The following is a 26,392-nucleotide window of genomic DNA, read 5'->3' as shown; positions in this document are numbered from 1 at the left end:
TCCACAGTCCAGCCTCATGTCTCCAACTATACTGTGATGGGTCCAATGAGAAAACTACCTAAGAAAGTGGTTTGCAGGAGGAAAGGATACTTAACAAGTGGCCAAAAGGAGCAGTGAATTAAAAGAAGAAACAGAACAGCCAGTTTAAAAAGAAAATGAAGGCTATTATTAGCCAAGAAATGATTTGTTGAGAGTTCATGCTCTGGCTGTCTTCCTTGATGCATTCCACTCTTTAAATGAATTTCAAATAATAGGGAAAAATCTTAGTGTTATACTGAGAGACTTCATGTGGAATCTTATTCCTCATGATGGGAGGAAAATGTGCTTTTGGTACTTATTATGATTAATTAAATTATTTCCATTGTTGGAATGCTTTGCAAATACTTTAGATATTATTTCACAAATAAAAAAGAGGTAAGGCTACTACCATCAGCTTTAGAGGAAACAATCTAAATTTCTAGATATGTACTGCTGAGTTGGCAACACTGGTTTCCAAATACAGTGAGAAAATTGCTGTGCATTTCCTAACAGTCAACAAAATTTACACAAGAAGGCATTAAAGACTAATGCAATTTAATAGGCAACCATTCAGTTGCATGACATAATAAACAGGCAAGACCAATGCTGTGCAGACAGTCATACTTGGCTTCTGAAAGAATTTAAAAGGGAAAGTAAGAATAATTTTTATAAGCTACTCTGGTTGATATCAAGAGCAGATCTCCACAGTTCAAACTCTCTGAGTCAACTTCTATAGCTGGTCTTATGCCGAGTTTGCCTGTTTATCATGCAGAAAGCTCCATTGCTGTGATCCATCATGAGCAAAAGAGAACCTGCCAAATACCAAGTAGATCTTGGATTAAGTCACTTGACCCATGGCTACTATTACTCCATCCCGTAAGCCCAAATGTTAATACTAGAGCAAATAAGACATCTTTTTTTGATCAAATCTGTTTTACATGAATCAGAAACAAACAAACAAAATGCCACTGGCTGGATCTTAAAAATGTGGAGGCTGTATGTGTAGTGTGCTAAACTACCAGGAGAAAGAATTTCAAGAAAACAGCCCAAGTCCTGCTTCAAGCTTATCCCATCCTGCTCAGTAACTCCAGCTAGCTTTGTTCACCTGAACTTAACTTTATCCACTTTATTAATTCTGGACTGATTTCTTTAAAATTCAAATCAGTACCACCTCCACAACTTCAATAGTCTTTCTTGCTCTAATTCCTTCAAGGATAAATATTTAACTCCATTTGGGGATCAAATACAAATGCATATTCTGGGGTTTAAGGATTCAGTTAGAGCTCGACAGGCATATTAGTACAACACATGACAGACCCCCGGAGCTCCAGGCTCTTCAATGGAGTGTCATCCATAACCATTCCTCAACTGTGCACTGACTTTTAGGAACTCGGAAACATTTTAAATAAACACTTTGCCAGACTTCGCAGTTCATTGATTCAATCACCCACCCATTTATTTATCCAATCAAACTGCCTGTGTCATACTGATTCATCTTTCCTCTTTTTTGCTTATATACAGCAAATATAAGAGACTTGTAGAGAATGTATAAGAAGAGTTGTTTTTATTCTGTATTGCAGTGAAGTTCAGGTAAAGTACTGTAAGCTATATAACCTTTATGTATCTAAAGTATTGTTTTATTAATGGTTACCTTTCAACATATTTAAGAAGCCTCTGGTGGCTTATGAAATTCCTTTCATATTAATTTAAGATTTTTTTTTTATGAGAAGGTATCTCTGCTGGGCTTCTCCTGGGCATTAGAAGTTAGAGGTGGTAGTCCACAGAAAAATGGTCTCTGCTTTGCATAAAAACATCTTCCAACTCTAAAAACATTTGTCAATATACTCAAAAGAATCTGAATAAAACAAATCCAAGGCTTATTATTCAGTTTACAGGGTTTTGCACAGGTGTTCATTAAAAAGCTCTGAAGTTGGAATCAGGAACCTTGGGTTCAAGTCCCAGCTTGAGGAGGTCACTGTCTGCAAGAATGTAATTTTGAGCTTCCTCATCACTGTCTCTCACCAGCCTGGCCACCTCTGCTTGTCTGTATCGCTTGATGTCAACTGAGTACCAGACTGCAGTGTGGCTACTGCGGAACTTTCACCTTCATGCTTAACAGGCTACTGCTGTCACTGTAATCTGAAACCATAATAATACTGCTGGCAGGCCTAGGCCACTGCTGAATCATATTGAGCTCACAGTCAACTAGAAATTCTTAGTTTATTTCTCAAGGCACAGTTCACCCATCTTACACTTGGGCAGATGGAGTTCAAGACCAAAATGTAAGACCTGACATTTACCCCATTATATTTCCCATAAAAATTTCAAGTTTGTTAAAGACCTCTTTTGGATCCTAATTCCATGCTGCTGAAAATTCTCACCTTCTGGCACACTGTCAGGGGCAAATTTGGTAAGAGTGATTGCTCTTTCTCATCTAGATCATTGGGAAAAAATGAAGCAGGCCGGGAGGGAGCCCTGGGACTTACTTCTAGAATTCCATGGGGAGACATTAATCTGTTATCCACAGCCTTTGGATCCAGTCCTTTAATAGGTAACACAATCACATAACTGAACTATAAATGAAGATTTCACAACAGATGCTGCCAAATGCTTTGCTGAGGTCCAAAAACACTTGCCTGCTTTTCTCTGACCTACCTACCCAGTGAGCTCTTCCAACAGAAAAGGAAGCTGTTCTCACACCACAGCTGTGCCTGATGAATCTGTGGCAGTTTTGAGGGGTCTCTGCTCCTTCTGTTTTAGACCTAATTTTACTGGCTTCCTTTTTTCACTCACTCACTCACTCACTTTCAGGGAGATACATCAAAAACTGTAACTAGATAAGCTCTGCAGTTTAAGGAATTATATTCTGGAAACTTGTATGTATGTGCCCATCTTTTTTGCAGTTCTGCATTATTCCTTAAGGGTCCATAATAAAGGTTCACAGTCTTGTTAGCAAGTGCTGTTTCCCTGTGTCCTGGTCTGTTGTTGACCCTGGCCATCAACTGGGCAACCCTCTCACATTCCTTTCATCCATCCCAGTTTTTAAGTGTAGCAGAGTAGCATCACTAGCAGGTTAAAGATCATTTTCTTCTACAAAGAAGCCTGAGGCTTTTTTTTTTTTAAAAAAAGCCTTTTTCTGTGAGAAGTATCTCTCCACTAGAGCCAGTGACTCCAGGGGTATGATGTCTCGTTGCATTCTTCTCTCTTTCAGGGGAACACTCCCCAGCTTTTTATTCCTGACTGATGTATCTCAGCTGCTTCCTTCAGTTGCTCTTGTCTCTCCAGAAGGCATGGAGTCTTTCTCTTAGTGTTATGAGCCTTAAACTGATTTGTTTTTTGCTAGTGGAATGTGGTTTCTTCCTATCTATCCTGTCTCGTGTCTCTTCATGTTTCTGACTCAATCTTCTGTCTTCAAAACAGTGTTTCTGAGTAACATGGGATTGGGGAAGCTGTGTACAAACTCTTAAATGGACAGGGTGGGCTTATTCTGAACTTCCCTCAGCTCACAGCCTTCCAGTGATGGCTGAGCATCAGTTGCTGCATTTCCAAAACAAGAAGCATACAATGCTTATACAGAAGGGAAGAATCTGAGAAATACTGTGCAAGAGAAGTCAAGTGGGGGCAACTGAGGGGTCAGTGAAAAGAAAAGGACATCTCAGATGATTTCCCAAGACCCGTCAATAGACAGAACAGGTGTTCTGATTACACACATTAACTAGAAATATAAGGACCATCAAATGAACATCTCAAAAATTCCAAAGGCAGGTTTATGACACCTCAGCTAGCTAAAGGGAAGTTGCAAATGGAGTAAAATTAATAGTATTCATTTTCATCAAAAACAAACTCATTAGGCTACTTTTGAGAGAGGGAGAGAGAATGAAACCCAGCTCTGAAATCAAATTAGTGTAGGGAGGTGTCACAATTCCATACAGTCCATCAGTTCATGTGGTGTCCACTGGGTTGGGCTGGAATGGCCAATAAGATGTATAGCAGAACCAGGAGAAGGACTGGCCAGAGAAACAGAAAAGAATTGCAGACTGGTAGTGAGTTGGCAATAGGGGCAGTCCACTGGGGTGGATATAAGAAGGGAAACTCCTGAGGATGGACCTGGAGAAGTAGATCTGTGTGAGTTTTGGCTGGCCCTCTATCTGTGTGTACGGGTGAGTTAGTGGAAGCTTGGGAGGGAAGTGCTGAGGAAAGGTACAATGAAAGGAGAGTAAGGGAAAGCTCCACATGTTGCTGTCCAGTTAATGAGGAAAACATGGGGAGAACTGAAAGCTTTCCCTCTAGTACTAATGGGTATTTTGATGTGTTCTGATGTCAGGTCTGGAGCCTAAGAGCCCCCACATTTTTGCCTGCAGCTAAAAGTATATATTTGGTCTCCCAGTGTTGTTCATTTGCTGATTCAAGGACAGCTTTTCTTCCTAACTAGTGATTGTTTCCTTCTTTGAAATACAGGATCACCATAGTAACACCATTTGGGCACTTTTAAATACTTGTTTTTAATATACTTCTAGACAATATGGTTTTAATTATTACACTTGATTCCCTGAACCTGACTAAAGAGAATGTGATCTGGCAAACAGGCCAGTTAAGTGGATTCAATTCACTGGCAGCCTGCTTGCTTCTCCCTTAAGTATATAGTTTATGCTCCTGGGGCTCTAACAGCTCCCATTTGCTTGCTTGCTGGGACCCAGGAAATAAGGAAAAGGGCCAGAAAAAGGGTCTTGTTGGGCAAGTTTATATGGCAATCTTGAGATCTGAGCATTGTGGTAGGTGATGAGAGTATCCCAGACACATTGACAGACAGCTTCTAAGCAGCCTCTGGTACAATTTTATACACTTCTCTGCTCACCACAATGGCCTTGATTAGAGCTTGTCCTTCTGGCTCTGTTGAAGGCCAAATACAGCAGATACATGCATGCCAAAGGCTGAAATGGCCTTGCAGCTGGCAAGGTTGCTCCAAAGCACAGACATTGGTGGCTACCAGCTCCCCCAGCAAAACGACAATTTATCATTCTCCATAAAACCTGGTGTCCTTGCTAATCACTCAGAAAGGAAGTAAGGAGTACTGATAAAATTGTAGGGGGTGTGGGGCACTGGTGGGATCGGAGTCGACTCCTTTGAGCCTCATTATTATTCTGTGAAGCAAACAGGACTGGGGTTCCTATCCCAGAGGAGGGTGCTTTGGTTAGGAAGGAAAATGAGGCACTAGCAGTACCCAGATATAACGTTCCTTCCAGGGTGAAAATGACCCCCCTTATTAGGGAAGAAGTAAGGCTGGATACTTGCCTTGCTGTTGAGCCTGCTTTGAATTTTGTAGGGTCTGGGCTTTAGATTCTGTGCCATCCTAAGAAGCAGTGTAAGAGCTGAGCAGTTAAAGCATGGACTGTGGCACACAACGAGTTTGAATACTACCTCTGTTACTGATTGGATGTGTAGCCTTGTGGAAGTTACTCAACTTATCTGGGCATCTGTTTCCAGATCTATAAGAGAGAGATGATAATAATAGCATCTGCTCCATACAGTTGTGACGAAGATCAAAGGCAGGATCTGTAATGTGCTTAGACCAGTCGCTGACACATGCTAAGTCCCAGCAAATGTTACTTAGTGGTAGTGTCTTCCTCTAGTCCCAGATCCAGGTCCTGGCAGAGGGGCATTTGGTCACCATGTCAATAGCTTCTGGGTGGAGTGAAACATTGTCATGGTGCACAAAACAACACTGACTGATTTTTCTATCCAGTTTCTCCCCACTAGAATATGATCCCCATGCTAAATACCAGTCCCTAGAAAAGAGAGCCTGGCACCTGGCAGAACCATCAGCAACAAGTGAATAAGAAGGTACAGGAACACGTCCCCTTACATCATATGGCTCTGGAAAGGTTCCAGCATTAGAAAATTACTAACACAGTTGGGTGACAGAGAAGAAAAGAGACCTAAGCAATCTTCAGTCCTTCTACGGGGATAGAGTAAGAAGGTGGCCCAAAAGCCAGGGGACTGGGATTTGAGAGGCACTGCTTCACCCTGCCACTTTCTGGGCTTCATTGTCCTCTCTGGATGATAAACAATGTAAGGCATGCCCCTGTCCTGCACCCTCCAGGAAGTTCCTCTCCCAGTGAGTGAGAGCGCACGCGCACACACACACACTACTTTAACAAGACAAGAGTAGAAGGAACACATCCAGTTCCTAGGCTTGAGCTCATTACTATCAAGTTCAAGGTCAGGCTCAATTTCTGACAGTAATATCTATATACCATTTCTATGTCAATTATAGGAGTCAATTTCTCTGACTTACTTTATAGAATTTTCATTTCCCCTCCTTCTCATTCCTATCTGTGAAACATATTTTAAAAGGACATTTTAGTTTGTATGTTCGTTCACTTAGCATAATACTCTTAATATCCATCCATGTTGTTGAAAGTGGTATTATTTTTTTATGGTTCAGTATTCATTGTATATCTAATCATTCTTTGAAGGACACTTGAGTTGTTCCCATGTCTTCACCACTGTAAATAATGCTGCAATGAACACAAGGGCACATATATCTTTATGAATAAGTGTTTTCAAATTTTTCAGGTAGACACCAAAAGAGGGATTGCTGGGTCAATGTAACTCTATTTTTAAGTTTTTGAGGAACATTCATACTGTTTTTCATAGCTGCTGCACCACAGAATGGTGATTACCAGAGGGGAAGGAGGGTGGGGGGAAAAAGAAGAGAGTAAAGGAGTTAAATACATGGTGACAGAAGGCAACTACACTTCAAGTGGTGAGTATATAGTAGATTACACAAATATTATTCTATAAAGTTGTACAGTTGAAATTTATATGATATTATTAATCTATGTTACCCCCAAAATTTAATTTTAAAAAGCTTTATCGGATTATAATTCACATACATGTGTTAATTTCACATATCTTTTGTTAGGATTAATCAGTTACGTAACTATTATTATTATTATTTACTATTATGAATAGGACCACTTTTTTTAGGTGAGAGAAAGGAAGATAGAGAGACTCCTACATGCACCCTCATCAGGATCCATCCAGCAACCCTTAACTGGGGCCAATGCTAGAATCAACCAAGCTATTTTTAGCACCTGAGTCTGACAGACCTACTGAGCTATCTTTAGCACCTAAGGCCAATGCTTGAACCAATAGAGCCAGTGGCTGCAAGAGGGGAAGAGAGAGAGAAGGGGTAGAGGGAGGGGAAGAGAAGCAGATGGTTGCTTTTCCTTTGTGCCCTGACTGGGGATTGAACCGGGGACTTCTGCACACCAGGGCTGATGCTTTATCCACTGAGCCAACCAGCCAGGGTGAAATAGGACCTTTTTAAAAATTACCTTTTTAAAATTTTAAATAAAAAAGGCTGTTGCACATTTATATAATAACAAAAAAAATTTTCCATTAAAAAAAAGACATTTTAGGAAACCGGTACATTTTGACAGGAAAGATTTAAAATTGCCACTGGCATAAATACAGGAATTGAGGGTGCTGTTTTGTGTGCGTCTGAGAGAAAATATTCTGTGGAGAGGCAGCTCAGCTCACTACTTTATTTGAAGTGCATGGACCATGCCCTAGCAGAGAAAAAGATGAGCTCATAGTAGTTAAGTGTTTTTGCATCATTTTAGGTTGTTCATTTTGCCACTTTAGCTTCCAGGAACCAAATCCCATCTTGGCAGCCATGGTCCCCATCCCAAACTCCTTGACATGTTTGGTTTTTCACAATATTAATAGCTAGTTCAGAATGTGAGGTCTACTTGCCAGCCATTGGTCTTATCCAATCTAATGGGACTGTTAACAAGAGGCAAAGTCAGAGATATGAACTTGTGTATGATCCACAATAATGCTGATGACCCAGCAAAGAAAGTGCCAAACTGTACCCACATTTCATAAAAAGCCATACAATTCAAGAGAAACTGCATTGGGTGGTTAAAGTATCAGACTGATAGCTCAGCAGGCCATTCAACTTCTCTGTGGAGCTCCTCAAGTTTTGCAGCACACCTGATTTCTTGGAGCATCCCATAGTATCCCTACAGAAGACGTTGTTCAATCCCTGCCAGGAAAAATGGAGCTAGCTCCCTTCTCTTGTCACATTCTATTTCTCCATAGTTTTAAATCCTTTTGCTAGTCATCACATTGGATTTCGTTTCTCCATCATGTGTCAGCAAATTTAACAGGTGGAGGGCAGCATACACAAATGCTAGCAGAGAAGCTTTTGAAAACAGCTCATGTAACCAAATACCAGTATTTGAGTAAACTATCACCCAGGACAACTCCCCCACAGGGGTTCTGCAAGTCTAGCTACTCAAGGTTTCCATTTGCAGACATAAACATCCACTTAAGAGTTCTTTCTGAAAACACCATTGAAGCCAACATTTGAACTCAAGTAATGTTAACAGGGCTGCATAGTCACTAAACTCACTTTTCTGCCGTGTTCCTTTGCAATACTCTCCTGGAAGAATGTACTGGAATCTTAGAGATAAAACTTGACATAGAAATAAGTTACCAGTACTTAGAAACATTGGATTTAAAATTTTTAAAAATTGTACTCTGTAGGTAAAGAGAACAGACCCCTTCCCCCCGTATTGAAAACAGATCCTTTTGCAAAATTGCTGAAATGGAATTTATCAAGAACAGATAACATTAATCAAGAAAAACCTGTTCTTTTCATGATGCAAAACTGTGTAGATGGAAGAATCAATAGACTGAAAATGAAATTAACTTAGACTACAGGAACATTTTGTTTTCTTCCCTGAACCCCATATGATGTTTCAGATTTTCCCACCACCACTGTGGTAAGAGCAACCCCTCCACTCCCCTCTCCCAGTGTTGTGCTAGTAAATGTTTAACAAGCAACTCTCAAAGGCCAGGGCGGGGGAGGGGAAGCTCTGATTCAAAGCTCTCTTGCAGCACCTGATGATCTCTGTTGTAAATACTCTCACTCTGGAGATTTTAAGCTACTAACATGATGTCTACACAGCTCACAAAATTACTGAAAATGTAATAATTTGCTTTCTGGATCTGGTGCACTACCCCTCCCCCTGTCTGTGTATGTCATATAATAATTATTAGCTAATCTTTAGTAAGGGCTAACATCATACCAGGATGTTTTTTCCAAGCTTTATCTCATTTACTCCTCTTCAAAACTAGGAGGTAGAGACTATTATTATCCCCATCTGACAGAAAGGAAAACTGATGTTCAGAGAAGTTCAGCAACTCACCCAGAGTCGCACAGCTCATAACTAGGGGAGCTAAGACTGGAACCTAAGTTCTGTTTCTGCTTTGTCAGTATAAAGAAAAGTACAGTATAAGAAAGGGTTGCAAGGTCAACAGTTTGACTTAGCTGAGAAATCAAGGGGAAAAAATCCTAATGAATTACATAAGTTTCAGTGTTGCCTTTACAGGGAACTCTTAACCTAGGGTTCATCGATAAATTTCAGAGAGCCTGTAAAATCAAATGGAAGGGGAAAAAAATCACATCTTTATTTCCACTAACCTGTAAAATTTAACATTCCCTAAATTATTAATATTGGCAACAAACCACAGTAACATTCATAGAACATGTGGCTTTGTCACAAAGAGAAATTGAAGATATTTTTATTTTAAATTATGGTCATAGCCAGAATCTCTAAATATCACTACCTGGAAACTGCAGTAGTTATGAGATCTACCTAGATCTTATTTAATGTGTTAAGAAGTACTTAAATAAACATCACAAATTTGTTTTGTGAATCTGATAACCATTTTGATCTAACTGGTATCTTTTGTGATCTCAATTATTTTATTCAGTACATTTAAAAGGTTTGTTTTGTTTTTAGAAAGGTCCTTAAGTTTCACCAGAAAGCCAAGGGCATAAGAAAGAATCCTGGCCTTCGAGAGTCATTTCGCAAGCACCCAGTACTGATGCTCTTCCCCTCCAGAAAGTTTGAGAACAAGCTAGGCCCCAGTGAGGTCAGAAAGCACACATCACAAGTACTATAAGGATCCTCCCCTACCCATGTCTGAGTATAATGAGCCTTCTGATGACTGGTTAAAGAGGTTCTCCTGAGAGCGCCATCTCTGGTTTCCAGACATAGGTGTGCTTGTTTATTTGAGATGGCTGGGCCCATTTAGACAGGCTGTCCCATGGTCCGTAACCATTTCTGGGCACTCCAACATTTCCCCCTGTGAGACAGCTTGAAACAATGAGACAGACCCTTTTGGGATATGGCTGAGAAGCAGCTTTCAGAAATGAAAATGAAAATGAAGTGGAGAAGGCAACTGAAGGAGGAGAGGAGAGAGGCCGAGTCAGACCTCTGACTCCCGTTCTAGGCTATTCTGTAAGTCCTGCTTTATGAAAAAGAAGTTCTATCCTACCTTCTAAGCCCGAATTACTCCTGAGTGCCTCTGTTCCTCTGTTTGTGTCTCTCTTTCTAGGGCCCCAAAGAGCCAACATTTGCCACAGAGAAATTCCAGAACAAGTATATTATTAACTTGATGGAAAACTACTAACAAGGTGGGTTTTAAAACCAGGGAATATGGGACCCACCGTCTCTTGGCTTGAACATCAAGGGATCTGATAGGTACTCAAGAGAATCCCAGGGTTATGAGGGAAGTAAAGCAGAAGTTTGGGATTTGGTGCAATCCAGTATGGGGATCACTTGTTTTGGTCATTTTTAGCCAGACTCTGCAGAATGATGGAGGTCGCAGGGCAACGTGCCTTCTCTTTCTGACTTGCCTTCTTGGACTACATCTTGCTAAGAAAGGAGGCTTTTGCACAAATTCTTTTTCTTCTTAACAGTGCTACCACTCCCTAGCTATGTGAGAGGGAACAAGGGCTTTATTCTTTCTATGCCTAAGCATCTTCATTTGTAAAATGGAGGAAATAAAAATAAAATCTACCCATCAGGTGCTGCAAGGGTTAAAAAGAGCCACCAAGTGTGAAGTCCTGAGGACTATGTCTGATCCAGAGAGAGCATCTGGTGAGGAAACGCTGTTGTCACTGCTCTTTGCATGAGGAAAAAAGCATCCAGCACACATGCTTGCCTATGAGGATTGACCTTTCTCTTCCTCCTCATTCTGTCACTTTAAATCCAAGGATGGGCTGAGAAGACTGTATTTCACCAGGGCAGGAAAGACTCCATTAAGTGCAGTTAGCATAAATTTCTGAGATGAAAAGAGAGGTCTGATAAAATGTCTGCAACAAACTCCCTTTTGCAACTCAAGGACTAGAATGAGGCCCTGGTACCAGGCTCAGGTTCTCATCCTTGGATCACGTAGTCTTATCCACATCAGGTATATAGGGAAACTAATGCCTACAGAGGGAAGCAGCCTGACAATTCTGGAAGAGCTGGCCCTTAAAACAGAAGTCTCCTACCTCCAGGTATGGCAGTCTCTTGAAAGCCACAGGAGCACAGAGGCCTCTGTCTGGCAGGATACTTCTCTGAGAAGGCATGGTATCACACAAGCCCCCTTCCCACCACGCCTCTCTCCAATCAGCCTCTAAAAAGAGAAACAGGAAAGAGAAGAAGGGCTTTACAATACAGCAAGCACTAAACAGGTAACATCACATTTGTCCTCTCTTTCTGGCTTATTCCAAGGTGTTGGCCAAGTACATGCTGCCCCACTGCAATGGGTTACAGGGCCTAGAAAGGGGTGCTCAGAAAATTGTGCTAATTCATACTCCAGAGAGTTTTCAATTTCTCCAGTAAGCAGCCAAGAGAAAGGCTCTGAACATTTGGCTGTTCCCTCCCTTCCTCAGCCATCCACAGTTCTCTTTCCTTTCCAAGGGATCACCTTGACCCCTGCTGACTTTCTCTTATTTCCAAACCTCTGTCCCCACATCCAGTTTCCCCTTCATCACTTGCCCCTCCTCCCAATCTTGTTTCATAATATAAAACAAAGGTTATTTATGGATCCAGCCCAATGTCTCATTTGCTGCAGAACATGTGTGAAAAACAATGAACCTCTGCCAAGCCCCTAGAGAGCGGTGGATTTTTAAAAAATCACACCAGCATGGAATATAACATTGTATACCCTACCTAGATAAAAACAGTTTAGGTATTTCTTAAAAAGCTAAACATATACTTTATGACCCAAATATTCTACTTCTAGATATTTATTTAAGAAAAAATAAAGAGTATGTGCACACAAACACTTGTTACTTATGTTAACAACAGCTGTATTTATATTCACCAAAAATTGGAAACAACCCAAATGCCAATCAATAAGTGAATGGATAAATAAACTGGGGCATAATCCAGCCATAGAACAGAGTAATTTCCAGCAATAAAAAGGAAAGAACAATTGATACACATAACATGACTGAATCTCAGTAAATTATGCCAAATGAAAGAAGCCAGACAATAAAAAAAAAGAATTCTTATTCTATGATTCTATTTATACAAAACCCTAGAAAATGTGAAGTACTGAGGATTGGGTGAAAACAGATCAGTGGTTGTCTGGGGACAGTGAAGAGGAGCAAGAGTGAGAGACTACAAAGGGGTAAGGATGATAGGTATATTCATTATCTTGACTGTGGTGATGTTGTACACGTGTCAAAGCTGATCAAACTGTACTTGAAATATGTGCTGTTTATTCTATCTCAATTATACATCATCAAAGCAGTGAAACAATGTACTCTGCCCCAGCACTTCTGTTTCCAATTTTTAGTGATATCTCTCTGAGCCTCAGTATATGGGAAAATGGGAAATTTTAGACATTTCAGAGGATACATCAATGCACTTTGCTCAACATTCTGATAGGCTTGTGCTTTCTTGATGGGAGTGTCCAGTATATTTTCACTGGAATTTTCTGGAGGGGTTCCAGGAAGCCACAGCCTAGAGAGAAGCTATGAAGGAAACTGCTCTTTAAAAATCACAACCATTTAAAGTGATCCATTCAAGCAATTGAGGAAATGCAGTGGGCCTTGTTTCCTAATACTTTCATTGCTTGTAGTTGATCGACCCAGAACTCAGATGGGAGCATGTAAAGTACCGCCATGTGAGTGGCCTAAGGCAGCTATCAGAAGGGTTGGGCTACCCTGCTTTTCACTGCACTGAACAAATGGGAGTGACTGTCCACTCACTTGGGCCTTCTGTGCTGTTTGCTCTTTAGCTAAAGGTGTTGAGACTTCCAGCCTTCCTCAGGACCATAGATAGAATTACTGATCTCCAAATGTTCAGAAAACAAGTACTAACATATTGTTTGAAGCTTCTAATGACTTTATTTATTGAGGTAAAAGTTTCATAACATAAAATTAGCCATTTTAAGGGCACAATTCAGTGGCATTTAGTAAATTCATATTGCTGCGACACCATAAGCTTTACTTAATTCCAAAATATTTTCATCATTCCAAAAGGAAATGTTGAATGCATTAGCAGTCACTCCCCATACCACACCCTGGTAACCATGAATCTGCTTTTGTCTCTGAATTTATCTCTTTGGGGCAGTTCACATAAATGCAATTGTACAATATATGATCTTTTGTGCCTAGTTTCTTTTCCTTAGTATATTTTAGAAGCTCATCCATGTTGTAACATGTACCAAGATTTTGTTCCTTTTCATGGCTGAATAATGTTCTCGCATATGAACAGCAGCGACTTTTAATATTTTTGCTATTTCTTTACTTTCTATATAAAAATCTTCAACTAGAAGACATACTAGTTAAAATCTGTGTAACTGTCACAAATAAAGGATGAGATGAGGGGTGCTAAAGTAGAGAAGGAAGAACACACCCTGAGAGATCTTGGTTCTAACCTCTCCAACCAGGGATCTTCCAAGTCTACGATAAGCACATAACCACTTAAGCCACAAGGTATAATAAACTTGTAGATCTCTTAGGAGACCATCTTTTTTTTTTTTTTTTTTCTGAAGCTGGAAACGGGGAGAGACAGTCAGACAGACTCCCGCATGCGCCCGACTGGGATCCACCCGGCACGCCCACCAGGGGGCGATGCTCTGCCCCTCTGGAGTGTCGCTCTGCCGCGACCAGAGCCACTCTAGCGCCTGGGGCAGAGGCCAAGGAGCCATCCCAGCGCCCGGGCCATCTTTGTTTCAATGGAGCCTTGGCTGCGGGAGGGGAAGGGAAGAGAAGAGAGAGACAGAGAGGAAGGAGGGGTGGAGGGGTGGTGGAGAAGCAAATGGGCGCTTCTCCTATGTGCCCTGGCCGGGAATTGAACCCGGGTGTCCTGCACGCCAGGCCGATGCTCTACCGCTGAGCCAACCGGCCAGGCAATAGCATGTGACAACTTCTGAGCAACATCCAGTATTTTTTTTTCCTAACATACGTCCCTTTCAAAAGCAAATGGGTAAGCTGTGTCCAAAATACAAAATTATCTTTTCCCAAGCCACCAATACATGTGATGCAAGATTTTGATACCATGAATGTCCCCTCCTCAACCCCCCAATAGTTCCTGACAGCCCATTCAATTATTCTTTCCTACCACTAGTTTTCTGTGGCTGCTAAAACAAATTGTCACAGACTAGCTGGCTTAAAACAAAATAAATTTATTGTCTTATAGTTTTGCAAGCAGCATGTATGAAATTCAAGTGTTGGCAGGATTGATTCCTTCTAGATGATCTGAGGAAGACTCTATTCCATGCCTGTTTCCTAGCTTCTGTTACTATCAGCAATCCTTGACATTGCTTGGTTTATAGATATATCACCCTATCTCTGTCTCTGTGTTCCAAAGGCCTTCTCTTTGTGTGTCTCTATGTGAGCTTTCCTTATTCTTATAAGGATACCAACTGTATTGGTTTAAGGCTAACCTTAATAACCTTATATTAACTTGATATCATTTGCAAAGACCCTATATCTCAGAGTGGTTACATTCACAGGTTGTGGGGTTAGGACTTCAACATATCTTTTGGGATGGGACACAATTCAACTCAAAGTACCATTCAAGTCCCTGAGTTGAACATCTTGCACAGTTGTATTTCTATAACAGATTCTAGCCAATATCTTTGTAGGGGTAAAACAAGAGTCAAGCCTATCTTTGGAGTAATAGCCATCTGTTGACTCTGCCTCTCAACCATCCATCAAGGTTATGTCCTTCTGCTGTCCTGGTTTATCCTCATCATCTTTCCCCTGGACTTTAGTCAAAGCTTCCTCCCAGGGGACCACCCTTGTCTCTATTTTCTGCTTCCCAATTTACTAGTACTTGAAATATGTGCTGTTTATTCTATCTCAATTATATATCATCAAAGCAGTGAAACAATGCACTCTGCCCCAGCACTTCTGTTTCCAATTTTTAGTGATAGCTCTAAACTGCAGTCAGAGCCATCTTTCCAAAAACACTTATCTTACCATCTCCCTTGTTCAAAAATATTAGTGGTGCCACACTCCTTACATGGAAATTTCCAAAGCATGGCCTCTGGAGTTTCCCGCATTTGTCATCCTTCTCTGTCCTGCTTTTAGCCCTCTGAACCCCTTACAGTGCTCAAACTCACTACTACCTCTGTGCCTAGGCAAAGGTCGAGCTGCTTGGGTGATGTCTTCTGACCTCTATGACCTCTTTATCATTGGAAGTAACCTCTGAGCCATAAGTCCTCTCTTTTCTCTGAACTTCAATATCATTTGGTTTAGAATCATCCAACCCCCTATGTGTTTACTCTGGGCTGGGCATTGGGCTTGGATCTAAGTGGGAGAGGTTGACGTATATGATACATGTCAGATGGCACTAAAAACTAATATAGAAGGGCTTTGAGGGTCACAAAGTCTAACCTGATAACAAGCTCTTACAAGGCAGAAAGCACATTTCACCAGAATTATATTCTCAGTGCTCTGCAGAGTAACTGGCACAGAGCAGGTGCTCAGAAAATGTTTGTGGAATGAATTCTGACTTAAGAGACTGGAGAAATCTTTCCAGAAGTGACATCTGAGTGAGACCTTAATGAGTAATGGGATTCTGATAGAGAAAGAAGACTGTGTACAATAAAGAGATAGATCAAAGACAGTCTCTGCCCTAAAGGAATTAGGTTTCTAAAAATAAACTAAAAATCTGAAAGTGACCAATACCTCAATAAAACAGAAATGGCTTAAGGGGGTTCATAGAAGAGGCAGTATTCATGGAGGGGGTTCATAAAGTTTGCTTTGCATTTATGTTCGTTGATGTTATGTTATTTATTGGCCTGGGGTAATGGTTATGGACAGCCTTCCTACTAAGATGTTGATGCTGCCAGTTCTTTTTATTTTCACTGATAAAGCATGAAAGAAGAACTATCCACAATTAATGTTGATACAGGCTTTCGTAAAGCTAGTGTATTCTTACTCCTTCTGCCTCTTCTTCCTTCTCCTTCTTTTCCTCTCCCTCCTTCCCACCCAGAGTAGCTGGAGATGACATGGGAGAAGAAGACTGGGGTCAGTTAAAAAAATGCCCTAGATTTTAGGCAAAGAAGTTTAGTCTTCAGTCTGTGTGTACTTAAACCTGGTAGAGACATAGCCAGAACTGTGCCGTAGGAGAAACCCAGTAGAAGTCCAAAGACATATGAGAAAGAACCACTATAAACTAAAGAAGCAGTTTAGGCAAGGGTCATGAGTTCAGGTTTCAAGGTAGATGCTTAAAAAGCACAGGTAATGATTTTAAAAAGGAGGTAATGATGTTGGAATCCATGGGAGTCCAAAAAGACCAGAGTAACAGGCTTTATAGAAAGAAGAAAGAAATCCTGCCAGGCTGACTTGCAAGGGAGAGTCACACGCCAAGTACAGCCAGGGACCGGGTTTTTAAAGGTTTTTGGGAGGGGGAGTGAGACGGGTCGTGGGGCATTAGTCCATTAGCTGCTGGACCAAGGAGGGTCCTTTATGGAAGTTTGCCAGGACTTTTCGGCTCGTGACATCAGACATTCCTTTGCAGTTGGTTGTCTACTGCAAGCCCTGAAACAGACTTACTGGCAGGTTAAAGAAATGAAACCTAAGACTCCCGACTATTTGATATATATAAAAAAAGAAAGAGAGTGGTTCCTAGAAAGGCCTCAAGGGAAAAGGGATGGAGGTCATTATCTTCTGTAACTTCTTCCTGTTGAGTAGGGGTGGTGAGGGGTTATGGCCTCTTTAAAGATTATTCTCAGTGAGGGGTAGAGAGATGCAGTGATGGCTTCTTGTTGGGTAAGGGTGTATTTATAGGGTTTCAGATTTTTTTCTGTTTCACGAGGGCAAGTTTCAGGGTTGGTGTGTAGGGTTAGGTAGATTTTTCCAATTTTCTGATTGGCGAAGGTCTGCATGTGGTTCTGTAAGAAACTAGTGAACAAACATAAGAGGCAAGGTCCAAAAGTTAGAAAAATAAATAGGAGAGCGAGTGGACTAATGAAAGGCAATAGTCAAGACACCCAGTTTGCGAAACTACTGATTCCATAACTCGGTTTGTTTTTTACGAATATGCTGGGCTTCAGAGAAGAATGAGAGTGGGAAAAAGACAGGGCAGTCACCAGTCCCCTTGCCCCTAGACCTATTTTTATAGAAATTCTTAAAGCAAGCCCTGGCCGGTTGGCTCAGTGGTATAGCATAGGCCTGGTGTGCAGGAGTCCCGGGTTTGATTCCCGGCCAGGGCACACAGGAGAAGTGCCCATCTGCTTCTCCACCTCTCCCCTTCTTCTTCCTCTCTGTCTCTCTCTTCCCCTCCTGCAGCCAAGGCTCCATTGGAGCAAAGTTGGCCCTGGTGCTGAGGATGGCTCTATGGCCTCTGCCTCAGGCACTAGAATGGCTCTGGTTGCAACAGAGCAATGCCTCAGATGGGCATAGCATCGCCCCCTGGTGGGAATGCCGGGTGGATCCTGGTCGGGCGCATGCAGGAGTCTCTCTGACTGCCTCCCCGTTTCCAGATTCAGAAAAATACAAAAAAAAAAAGAAAGAAAGAAAGAAAGAAAGAAAGAAAGAAAGAAAGAAAGAAAGAAAGAAATTCTTAAAGCAATAAGAAGAGGAATGACCAGTATAGCTCGTTTGGTCCTTAGATTGACGGGTAGTGTACTTGGAACAGGAAGAGGCTCATGGGGTGGGATTAGGTTGATATTTGGGGTGAGATAGATTAGGATACAGGTTTCTGTACAATTAGTAGGAAAACAGATATAGGTGTTGGTCCCACACACGTAGAAAACCTCTGATTAGAGATACAGGATGAGAGTTGGATAGAGAATTGATGGACAAGGTGTCAGTTTTGTTTCTCTGTATCTGAGCTCCAGATGGTCAGAGTGGAGGAAAGTGCTGCCGCCCCAATAAGTGGGGAGAGTAGAGGATTGTTAGCTAGGGTGACTAATTAAACATTCTTCGAAAACCAGTTTTCTGACTGTTCAAATTCTTTTTTCTCTGTAGAAACCTCCTACAACCTGCACAAACCTTCTACAACTTACATAAACCCTCAGTTTTCATGCACTTTCTTATCCAGAAATAACTGGCCTTCATAACAACTTGCTTTTCCTTTTCTTTTCAAAAGTATTTCCATACTTCATACCTTCTATTATCAAAACCATACAATTCCTTTCTAGTCAAAACTCTTGATTTAAAAATCTTTAATCTTTAGTGACAATTAAGTTTACTTTCTTTTAACCCTAGTTTCCCTTTTTGAAAGTCTGATTAAAAGAGTTCTTAGTTTCTTCATTATTTGCCATATGTAGACCAACCAGCTTCTGGTTTGTGGTTGGAGTAAGGCATGCAGTTTTTCTATTTTAGCAGCAGTGGGAGTTGTCAGAATCACGGTGTGTGGACCTGTCACTGTGAAAGTCAGTCCTTGGGTGGTGTACTGCTGGAAGTGCCTCTTGGATAGTCTTTGAACAGTTTGCTGAGTAACCTGTAAATCCTGCAAGTACTTAGGGAAAGGGTAGTTACATTTCTACACTTTGCAGCTAGAGTTTAAGTCCTAGTGACTGCTTCTTCCAGCTGGAATTAGCAGCAGGTCCCAACCTACAATATGTATGGGGCATTGAGACAAGAGGAATAAAGGAGAAAGCAACAAAACAGACTATCAATACCCACAGTAGAGATCTTTGAGGTATAAATAAAACTCAAATATTCAGGCAAGGCATAGTAGATGGCCCTTGTGTACACAAGAGATGAGATTAGTTTGTCTGCTATTTGGAAGAAATACCTTAGGCTCATGAATGATGTCCTTGGGCCTTCAGTGGTAATTCCTAGCATGCTGCACAAGGTCAGGTCACAGGTAGCTGGAGCAGGGCTAGAAGAGACTGAACCCTCCCTCCATGGAGCAAGGGGGCAGCTTACTTTCTCATGTCCCTCCTTCCACAGCAAAAATGTGTCCCTTGGTGGGGTTGAGAGGCCTCGCAGGCTTCAGTTCAATGATCTTTCTTTCCACTCTTGAAGCAGGGCCCTGATGGAATTCTATGAAGTCCTTTAGGGCACTGGAGCCTTTAAAAGAGAGTATGCCAAAAGCTGGTATTTCCTGACCTCTTTTGGGCCTTATTTGCCTTTTCTGTTACTCCCTTGGCCATTATAGACCTTAAAAGCCATGCTCAGAAGATCTCACTGAGGGGCTTGACTAAGAGAGCAAAATTGGGAATCCAGTGTCTAAAGAAGCTTATTAGACTGAGGAAAGAAAGGATTTGATTTACGGTGGTAGGTGGTTGGAGATAGCAGAGGGTCTGAATTCAATTTAGGGTGAGACCTCAGGTGGTGGTGGTTAAGGTGATGCCCAGATAGACTACAAACTAAGAATGAAATTGAGCCTTAGTAGAGAAGACACAATATCCTTTATGGCGAGGAAGTTAAGAAGGGTGGCAGTGTGTCTTCTTGAGGCAGGCAGGGAGGGGCTATAGAGGAGAAAGTTTTTTACATATTGTAAGAGAGTATTAGTTTTGAGATTGCATGCTGCTAAATCCTGAGCTAGTGCCTGCCCAAACAGGTGTGGGCTGTTTCTGAACACCTGGGGTAAGACAGTCCAAGTAAAGGTAAACCGAAAGTAAGAGTCAGAGTGTAGAGGAATGGTAAAGAAGGCATTCTTCAGGTTTAGGACCGTGAAGTGAGTGGTGTTTGAGGGAATGTGTGACAGTAACTTGTAGAGATTAGGGACTACTGGATGGAGGGGAATTACCGCCTCATTGATTAGGTGTAGGTCTCATACAAGGTGATAAGTCCCTGAAGGTTTTTGAACAGGAAGGATGGGGGGTATTTCAGGGAGAGTCTGTGGGGATGAGTAAGCCTTGATTTAAGAGGTGGGTAATTATTGGTTTAAGGTTTTAGAAACAGACACAGTTCACACAGCTTAATAGACAACTCTGCCTTTTTAAGCTTTTCAAGATGCTAGGGAGTTGTCAACATAGAGGGGAGGAAGAGAGAAAGCAGATGGATGGACAGCATGAACAGCTAGATGGAAACAAGGAAGGTCAGAATCTGCAGGAGGAGGAGGAGGAGATTAATGTGCTGGTCATGCTGCCACATTGTCAGAGGAGTCAAAAAGATTTAGAGCTCTGAGGAGAGGGGAGAGGACGAGGGGGAGGAAGGCATAGTTGCCTGTGGGGAGGGGAGCTGTGGTGAAGGAGAGACAGGCACTATTGCCGGAGCCGTTGGGGAGGGGGAATGGGTAAAATACAGCTGAAGCCAGTGGGGAGGGGTCAAAGAAGAGAGACAGGCACCGCAGCCAGAGCCGCAGCTTCTAAGGAAGGGGGAGGGGACAAAGGAGAGACAGGTAGAGCAGAGGCCTGTGAGGGGTGAGGAAGGGTTTAAGAACACAGTGAAGAAGGAATGGTCCCCTGGCCAGCAGGCAAGGAGAGAGATTGGTATTTGCAAGTGAATGAGAAAGAGGATCCTGTGAAGGGAGGGGACTTTATGGAGGGAAGAGACTTAAGCAAAAGAGATTTGCAGAGGGACCAGAGAGGGGTCCCGAGAGAGGGGCGCCCCCAGGGGTCAGGCAGGAGCAGGAGAGAGTTGGGAGTCCACAGAGAAGGAAAGATAAGGAGCAGAGGTTTTAAGTGAGGTTTCTCTGGCCAAAAACAGCCTGCGTGTAGAACAGGTGGCACAGAAATTAAAGACAGGAGCGAAGGTAGAAGGAAACCTGCACGTAAAGAATTTTTGAGGATTTCCCAGTCCAGTGGCAGAAATTATCTAGATTTTTTAGTGTATTGTAATTGAAAGTAGTGTTTATATTGAGGCCATGCCGTCCGCAAGGCTGCGTTTGACAAGATTTTTTTTTTTTGAGACGAGATTTTTAAGAGGCATCCCAAAGGAGTAGTCTCTGAGGTCTGAGATTGGGAGGAGCCCATGTGGGCGGAGAATAGAGAAGGAGAAGAGCGTCCTCTGACTCTTTCAAGTATTCTGAGTAGAATAAAGTGGGTGGGATGTGAGGAAACTGATCATCACCAGAGACTTTAGTTCCAGACTAGTAGAAAGCAACCTGGCTAGGCACCTAGACTTTCGAGGAAGTCCATAGAAGCAAGCTGCTCGGAGTAGAAACCTCCCAAACTGTGAACTTCAGAGAGTAGAGTGAGGGTGAGGGAAGGAGAGGAGCCTACTGGAGATTGGGAAAGAGCAGAAATTCCTTACCTTCTGGTCCAGCAGGGGTTTGAGACAGGGTCAGATCATCAGCCAATCAACCTACATTCACACAGCCAAACAGAATCAGAGAGTTATCCCGGGATGAGCTGATGCTGCCCACTGCTTCCCTGGTAGTAAGTTTGGCTGGTGAAGGGGATCATCCAGGCATCCGGTACCCTGTCTCAGACTTTGGCACCAAATGTTAGAATCCATGGGAGTCTGAAAAGACCAGAGTAACAGGCTTTATAGAAAGGAAGAATGAACCCTGCCAGGCTGACTCACAAGGGAGAGTCGCAGGCCAGGCACAGCCTGGGACTGGGTTTTTAAAGGTTTTTGGGAGGGGGAGTGAGATGGGTCATGGGGCATTAGCCCTTTGGCTGCTGGACAAAGGAGGGTCATTTATGGAAGTTTGCCAGGACTTTTCAGCTTGTGATGTCAGACATTCCTTTGCAGTTGGCCATCTGCTGCAAGCCCTGAAACAGACTTACTGGCAGGGTTAAAAAAATGAAACCTAAGAATGAAATATCCATCTATCTACAGAAATAAAATTGATTGCCACATAAAGAACTAACTTTCCTGTCCCTGGAAATATATGTTCAAGCACATGCCAGGAAAACACATAAGGAAGACATTAAATAGAGAATTTAGGCCCTGGCCGGTTGGCTCAGCAGTAGAGCGTCGGCCTGGTGTGCGGGGGACCCAGGTTCGATCCCCGGCCAGGGCACATAGGAGAAGGGCCCATTTGCTTCTCCACCCCCCCTCCTTCCTCTCCTCTCTCTCTCTCTCTCTCTCTTCCCCTCCCGCAGCGAGGCTCCATTGGAGCAAAGATGGCCCGGGCGCTGGGGATGGCTCCTTGGCCTCTGCCCCAGGCGCTAGAGTGGCTCTGGTCAAGGCAGAGCGACGCCCCGGAGAGGCAGAGCATCGCCCCCTGGTGGGCAGAGCGTCGCCCCTGGTGGGCGTGCCGGGTGGATCCCAGTCGGGCGCATGCGGGAGTCTGTCTGACTGTCTCTCCCCGTTTCCAGCTTCAGAAAAATACAAAAAAAAAAAAAAGAGAGAGAGAGAGAGAGAGAATTTAGGCACCAGAAGTATGGTTAGCCTAGTTGCCTCTTTGAGTGTATCTAACATGGAGATTTTATGATCACAGCTTCTAAAATGTTAGAAAAGACTGAATGACCAAGTAGGTGGTGAGTAGGTGTAAATGGATGAGTTGGAAACAACTGCTGAGTTTATGATGAGTGCTGCTATTATTGGAGTGAGGGTTAGGGTGAGCAGGGAAGAAGAGAAACTAATCCTTCCATATGCTAAATTGAAGGTGTGAGAAGGCTAGTCAGGTAATCAGATAAAATCAACTGTTACAAACCTGGGTGACAGGTTGGAGATACAGATTTGAGTCACTGATTTCCTTTATGTACCAAGGAGAAGATACACTCAATAGATAAAAACTCTTATAAAGAAAAGCATATCCTTAGGAAAAAAAACAGAAAAAACATGTATAAAACTTCTATGAATGAAATGTAAAACATGCTGGGAAGATGTGAAAGTAGAACTGATCAAATGAAAAGAAATTCTTTGCCCTTGAATAGAATGACACAACATCATAAAGATGTCAATTCTTTCTAACTCAGTTTATAAATATCTAATGCAATCCTAATTAAAAATGCCAACAAGATTTTTTAATGCTGATAGACAAGTTGATACTAAATTTTATATGGAAATATAAGCATACAAGAATAACCAGGAAAACATAAAACACTTCTGATTCTAACCAAGATAGATAATAATCCTATTCCTCTCAAGTCTTCCCTCTTACAACTAAAAACACCTGCAATATTGAATTTATTTAACCATACCGAATGAACACTTACAAACAGTTAAGATGATAAATTCCACATTATGTGTATTTTACCACAATTAGAAACTTTTCAAAATACAAATTGAAGAAACAAACCTGAGCATAATGTAACCAATAGGAATAGGAAGAATCTAAAGGATAGTCAACCTAGGAAGCTATGAACTTGAAGAATAATGCAGCAGTGAGTTCCCTGGCTTCCTTGTTGATTTCTTAATGTTCTAGACAGGATGCTGCAGAAGCTTCCAACCTGGATCTGCCACAAATACAGTTAAAAAGAAAAATTTCAATCAAAGCTTTTTTCTACCAGTCAAAGCACTATGGGAAAGGTAGACTGAATGAAAGAAAATTTTCTTGAAAATTCCCACTATACACACTAACAACCAAAAAGCCATTCCATTATGTGTTTCAGCCAGGGAAAGTAGAAAAATGATATTCCAAATCACTCCTCTCTCAACCCCAGCCTCAGGTAAGCAAATGGTCATGCTCTGATTCCTCTGCCCAGAGGTGTCAAAGTTCCAAGCATGCTCCCACTCCCCCACCAGGGTAATGTCAGCTCAACAACCAACTACAGATATTCTTGAAACAAGTTCACAAAATAGAAAATCTCAGCAAAGAAATAGAAGCTGTGAAAAATACCAACTGTAAATTATAGAACTGAAAAATACAACAAAAAAGTAAAATAACTCACTGAAAGGTTAATTAGTTAAATGGAGATGAAAGAGGATTGAATTAATGCACTTGAGGGCATAGCAAAAGAATTCAGTTAATCTGAACAAAAGAGAGAAAATAAACTAAAAAAGAAGGAGGAAGAGGAGGAGGCTAAGGGTCAGGCCTTCAGGGACCTGTGGGGCAACAAAAGGACCAACAATTGTATCAGTGCAGGACCAAAAGTGGGGGAGAGAGTGAGACTGAAAAACTAATCAAAGAAATAATGACTGAAAAATTTCAAAATTTGGCAAAATCATAAGCCTACAGACTCAGGAATATAAGATAATACCAAATAGGGGGAAAAAATCCATGCCAAGACACTTCATAATGAAACTTATAAAAACTAAAAGGAAAAAAAAAACCTTGAGAACAATCAGAAAATAATGACACATTACTTAAAGAGAACTATCACTTCAAATGATGTTCTTTTCAGGAACGACAAAGTTGCTCCTGCAGAAGAAGTGGCATAAAATTTTTCAACTGCTGAAAGAAAGATTTGTCAACTCAAAATTATATATCTGGCAAAAAAAAAGTATTCAAGTATGAAGGGGAAATCAAGACATTCAGAGATGAAGATAAACTAAGAGACATTGTTGCCCCACCCACCATTAAAAATGGCTCTTAAGCAGAAAGCAAATAACAAAAAACCTTAAAAATTCATAAAGAAAATAAGGAATTCAGACTAGGTAACAACAGTGGTAAGTATAATAAACATCTCTCTTTATGAGTTTCTTAAATCTTTGATAACGTGTATAGAAGAATGGTTAAGAATTAAAAAGTCAAGTGGATAAAGAGATCTAAATGAAAGTAATATTTCTAAAATTCACTCAAAGCAATAAAATATAGGTCATAGACTGTGATAAATTACATATATATGTGTGTATATATACTATCAGAGTAACACTAATAAGTTGCTAAAGTAACCATTCAGAAAACTATACAGCATGATACTCAAGAACACTATGTAAAATCCAAAAGTATGTCTAAGTAACACACAAGATTGAAAAAAAAAAAGGAGAGAGAGAGAGAAACAGAGGAACAATAACCAGAGGAATCAAACAGAAAAAAATAATAAAATATCACATTTAAGCTGGAGCACATCAGCAGTTACATGTATATGATATAAACATGCCAATTAAAAGACAAAGATAGGCAGAGTAGGTATTTAAAGATTCCCCAACTAGCCTGAGTAGGTGGTGGCATAGTAGATAGAGCATTGACCTGGGATGCTGAGGACCCAGGTTTGAAATCCCGAGGTCGCTGACTTGAACATGGATTCATGAGGTTTGAGTGCGGGCTCACCAGCTTGAGAGCAGGATCACCGCCTTGAGCTTGGGATCATAGACTTGAGCCTAAGGTCACTGGCTTGAGCAAGGGGTCACTGGCTCATCTGGAGCCCCCTGGTCAAGGCACATATGAGAAAGCAATCAATGAACAACTAAACTGAAGTGCCGCAACTATGAGTTGATGCTTCTCATCTCTCTCCCTTCCTGTATGTCTCTCCCTGTCTTTCTGCTTCTCTCTTTCTAGCTAAATATTAAATAAGTAAGTAAATAAATAAATAAATAAAAATTATCCAACACTATTTTGTCTATAAGAGACTCCAAATACAATAGCATATGTAGGTTGAAAGTAAAAGGTTGGAAAAAGATATACAATGCAAGCATTAATTTTTAAAAAATAGGAGTGGCTATATTAATGTCAGAAAAAGACTTCAGAGCAAAGCAAAGAATTGAAGACAGGCGGACATTACATAATGATAAAACAATAAATTTACTAATAAGGCATAACATCCTAAATGTGTATGCATCTAACAACAGAGTCTCAAAACACATGAATCAACCACTGAGAGCTAAAACAAGACATAAGCAGACATAAGCAGATGCACATTGTAGTTGGAGACTTCAACACCCACTGTCAGCAATACATTCAACCACTAGTCAGAATCAACAAAGATGAAGATCGCAACAATATTTCCTCATCTAACATAATCAAGATAATTCTCCACCAAACAGTAGCAGATTACACATTTGTTTCAAGAGCCCATAGAAGAGCCTGATCTGTGTTGGCACAGTTGATAAAGAAAGCATTGACCTGGAATGCTGAGGTCACCAGTTTGAAACCCTGGGCTTGCAGAGTCAAGGTACATACAAGAAGCAACTAACTACTACACGTCAATGCTTCCCACTCCTCTCTCCTCGTTCTCACTCTCTAAAATCAATAAATAAAATCTTAACCAAAAAAAAAGCCCATAGAACATACACCAAGATAGACCATACCTTGGGCCCTAAAACACACCTCAACAAATTTACAAGAATTGAAAACACAAAGAGTATGTTTTTTAATCACGATGAAATCAA

General features: G+C 41.4%; 1 protein-coding gene across 7 annotated transcripts in view; it reads right to left on the bottom strand.

Annotated features, from left to right (window-relative positions):
- The window catches only part of MAMLD1 (mastermind like domain containing 1), a 168,090-nt gene that overhangs the window by 90,096 nt on the left and 51,602 nt on the right, over positions 1-26,392 (bottom strand). For 6 of the 7 annotated variants that reach the window (XM_066249792.1, XM_066249796.1, XM_066249793.1 and 3 more), the window contains one exon: positions 11,375-11,499. The exons of the other annotated variant lie outside the window; for it this stretch is intronic. Coding sequence is in view for 4 of the 6 variants with exons in the window: in XM_066249793.1 (XP_066105890.1) it covers positions 11,375-11,452 (78 nt within the window). In the remaining 2 variants the exon portion in view is untranslated. The remainder of the gene's footprint in view (positions 1-11,374; positions 11,500-26,392) is intronic. 7 annotated transcript variants of the gene reach the window in all.

This window comes from Saccopteryx bilineata, chromosome X, assembly GCF_036850765.1.
Source record: "Saccopteryx bilineata isolate mSacBil1 chromosome X, mSacBil1_pri_phased_curated, whole genome shotgun sequence".
Classification (NCBI taxonomy): Eukaryota; Metazoa; Chordata; class Mammalia; order Chiroptera; family Emballonuridae; genus Saccopteryx; species Saccopteryx bilineata.
Note: the sequence above shows the minus strand (reverse complement) of the source record. Positions and strands in the feature narration are given on the sequence as shown.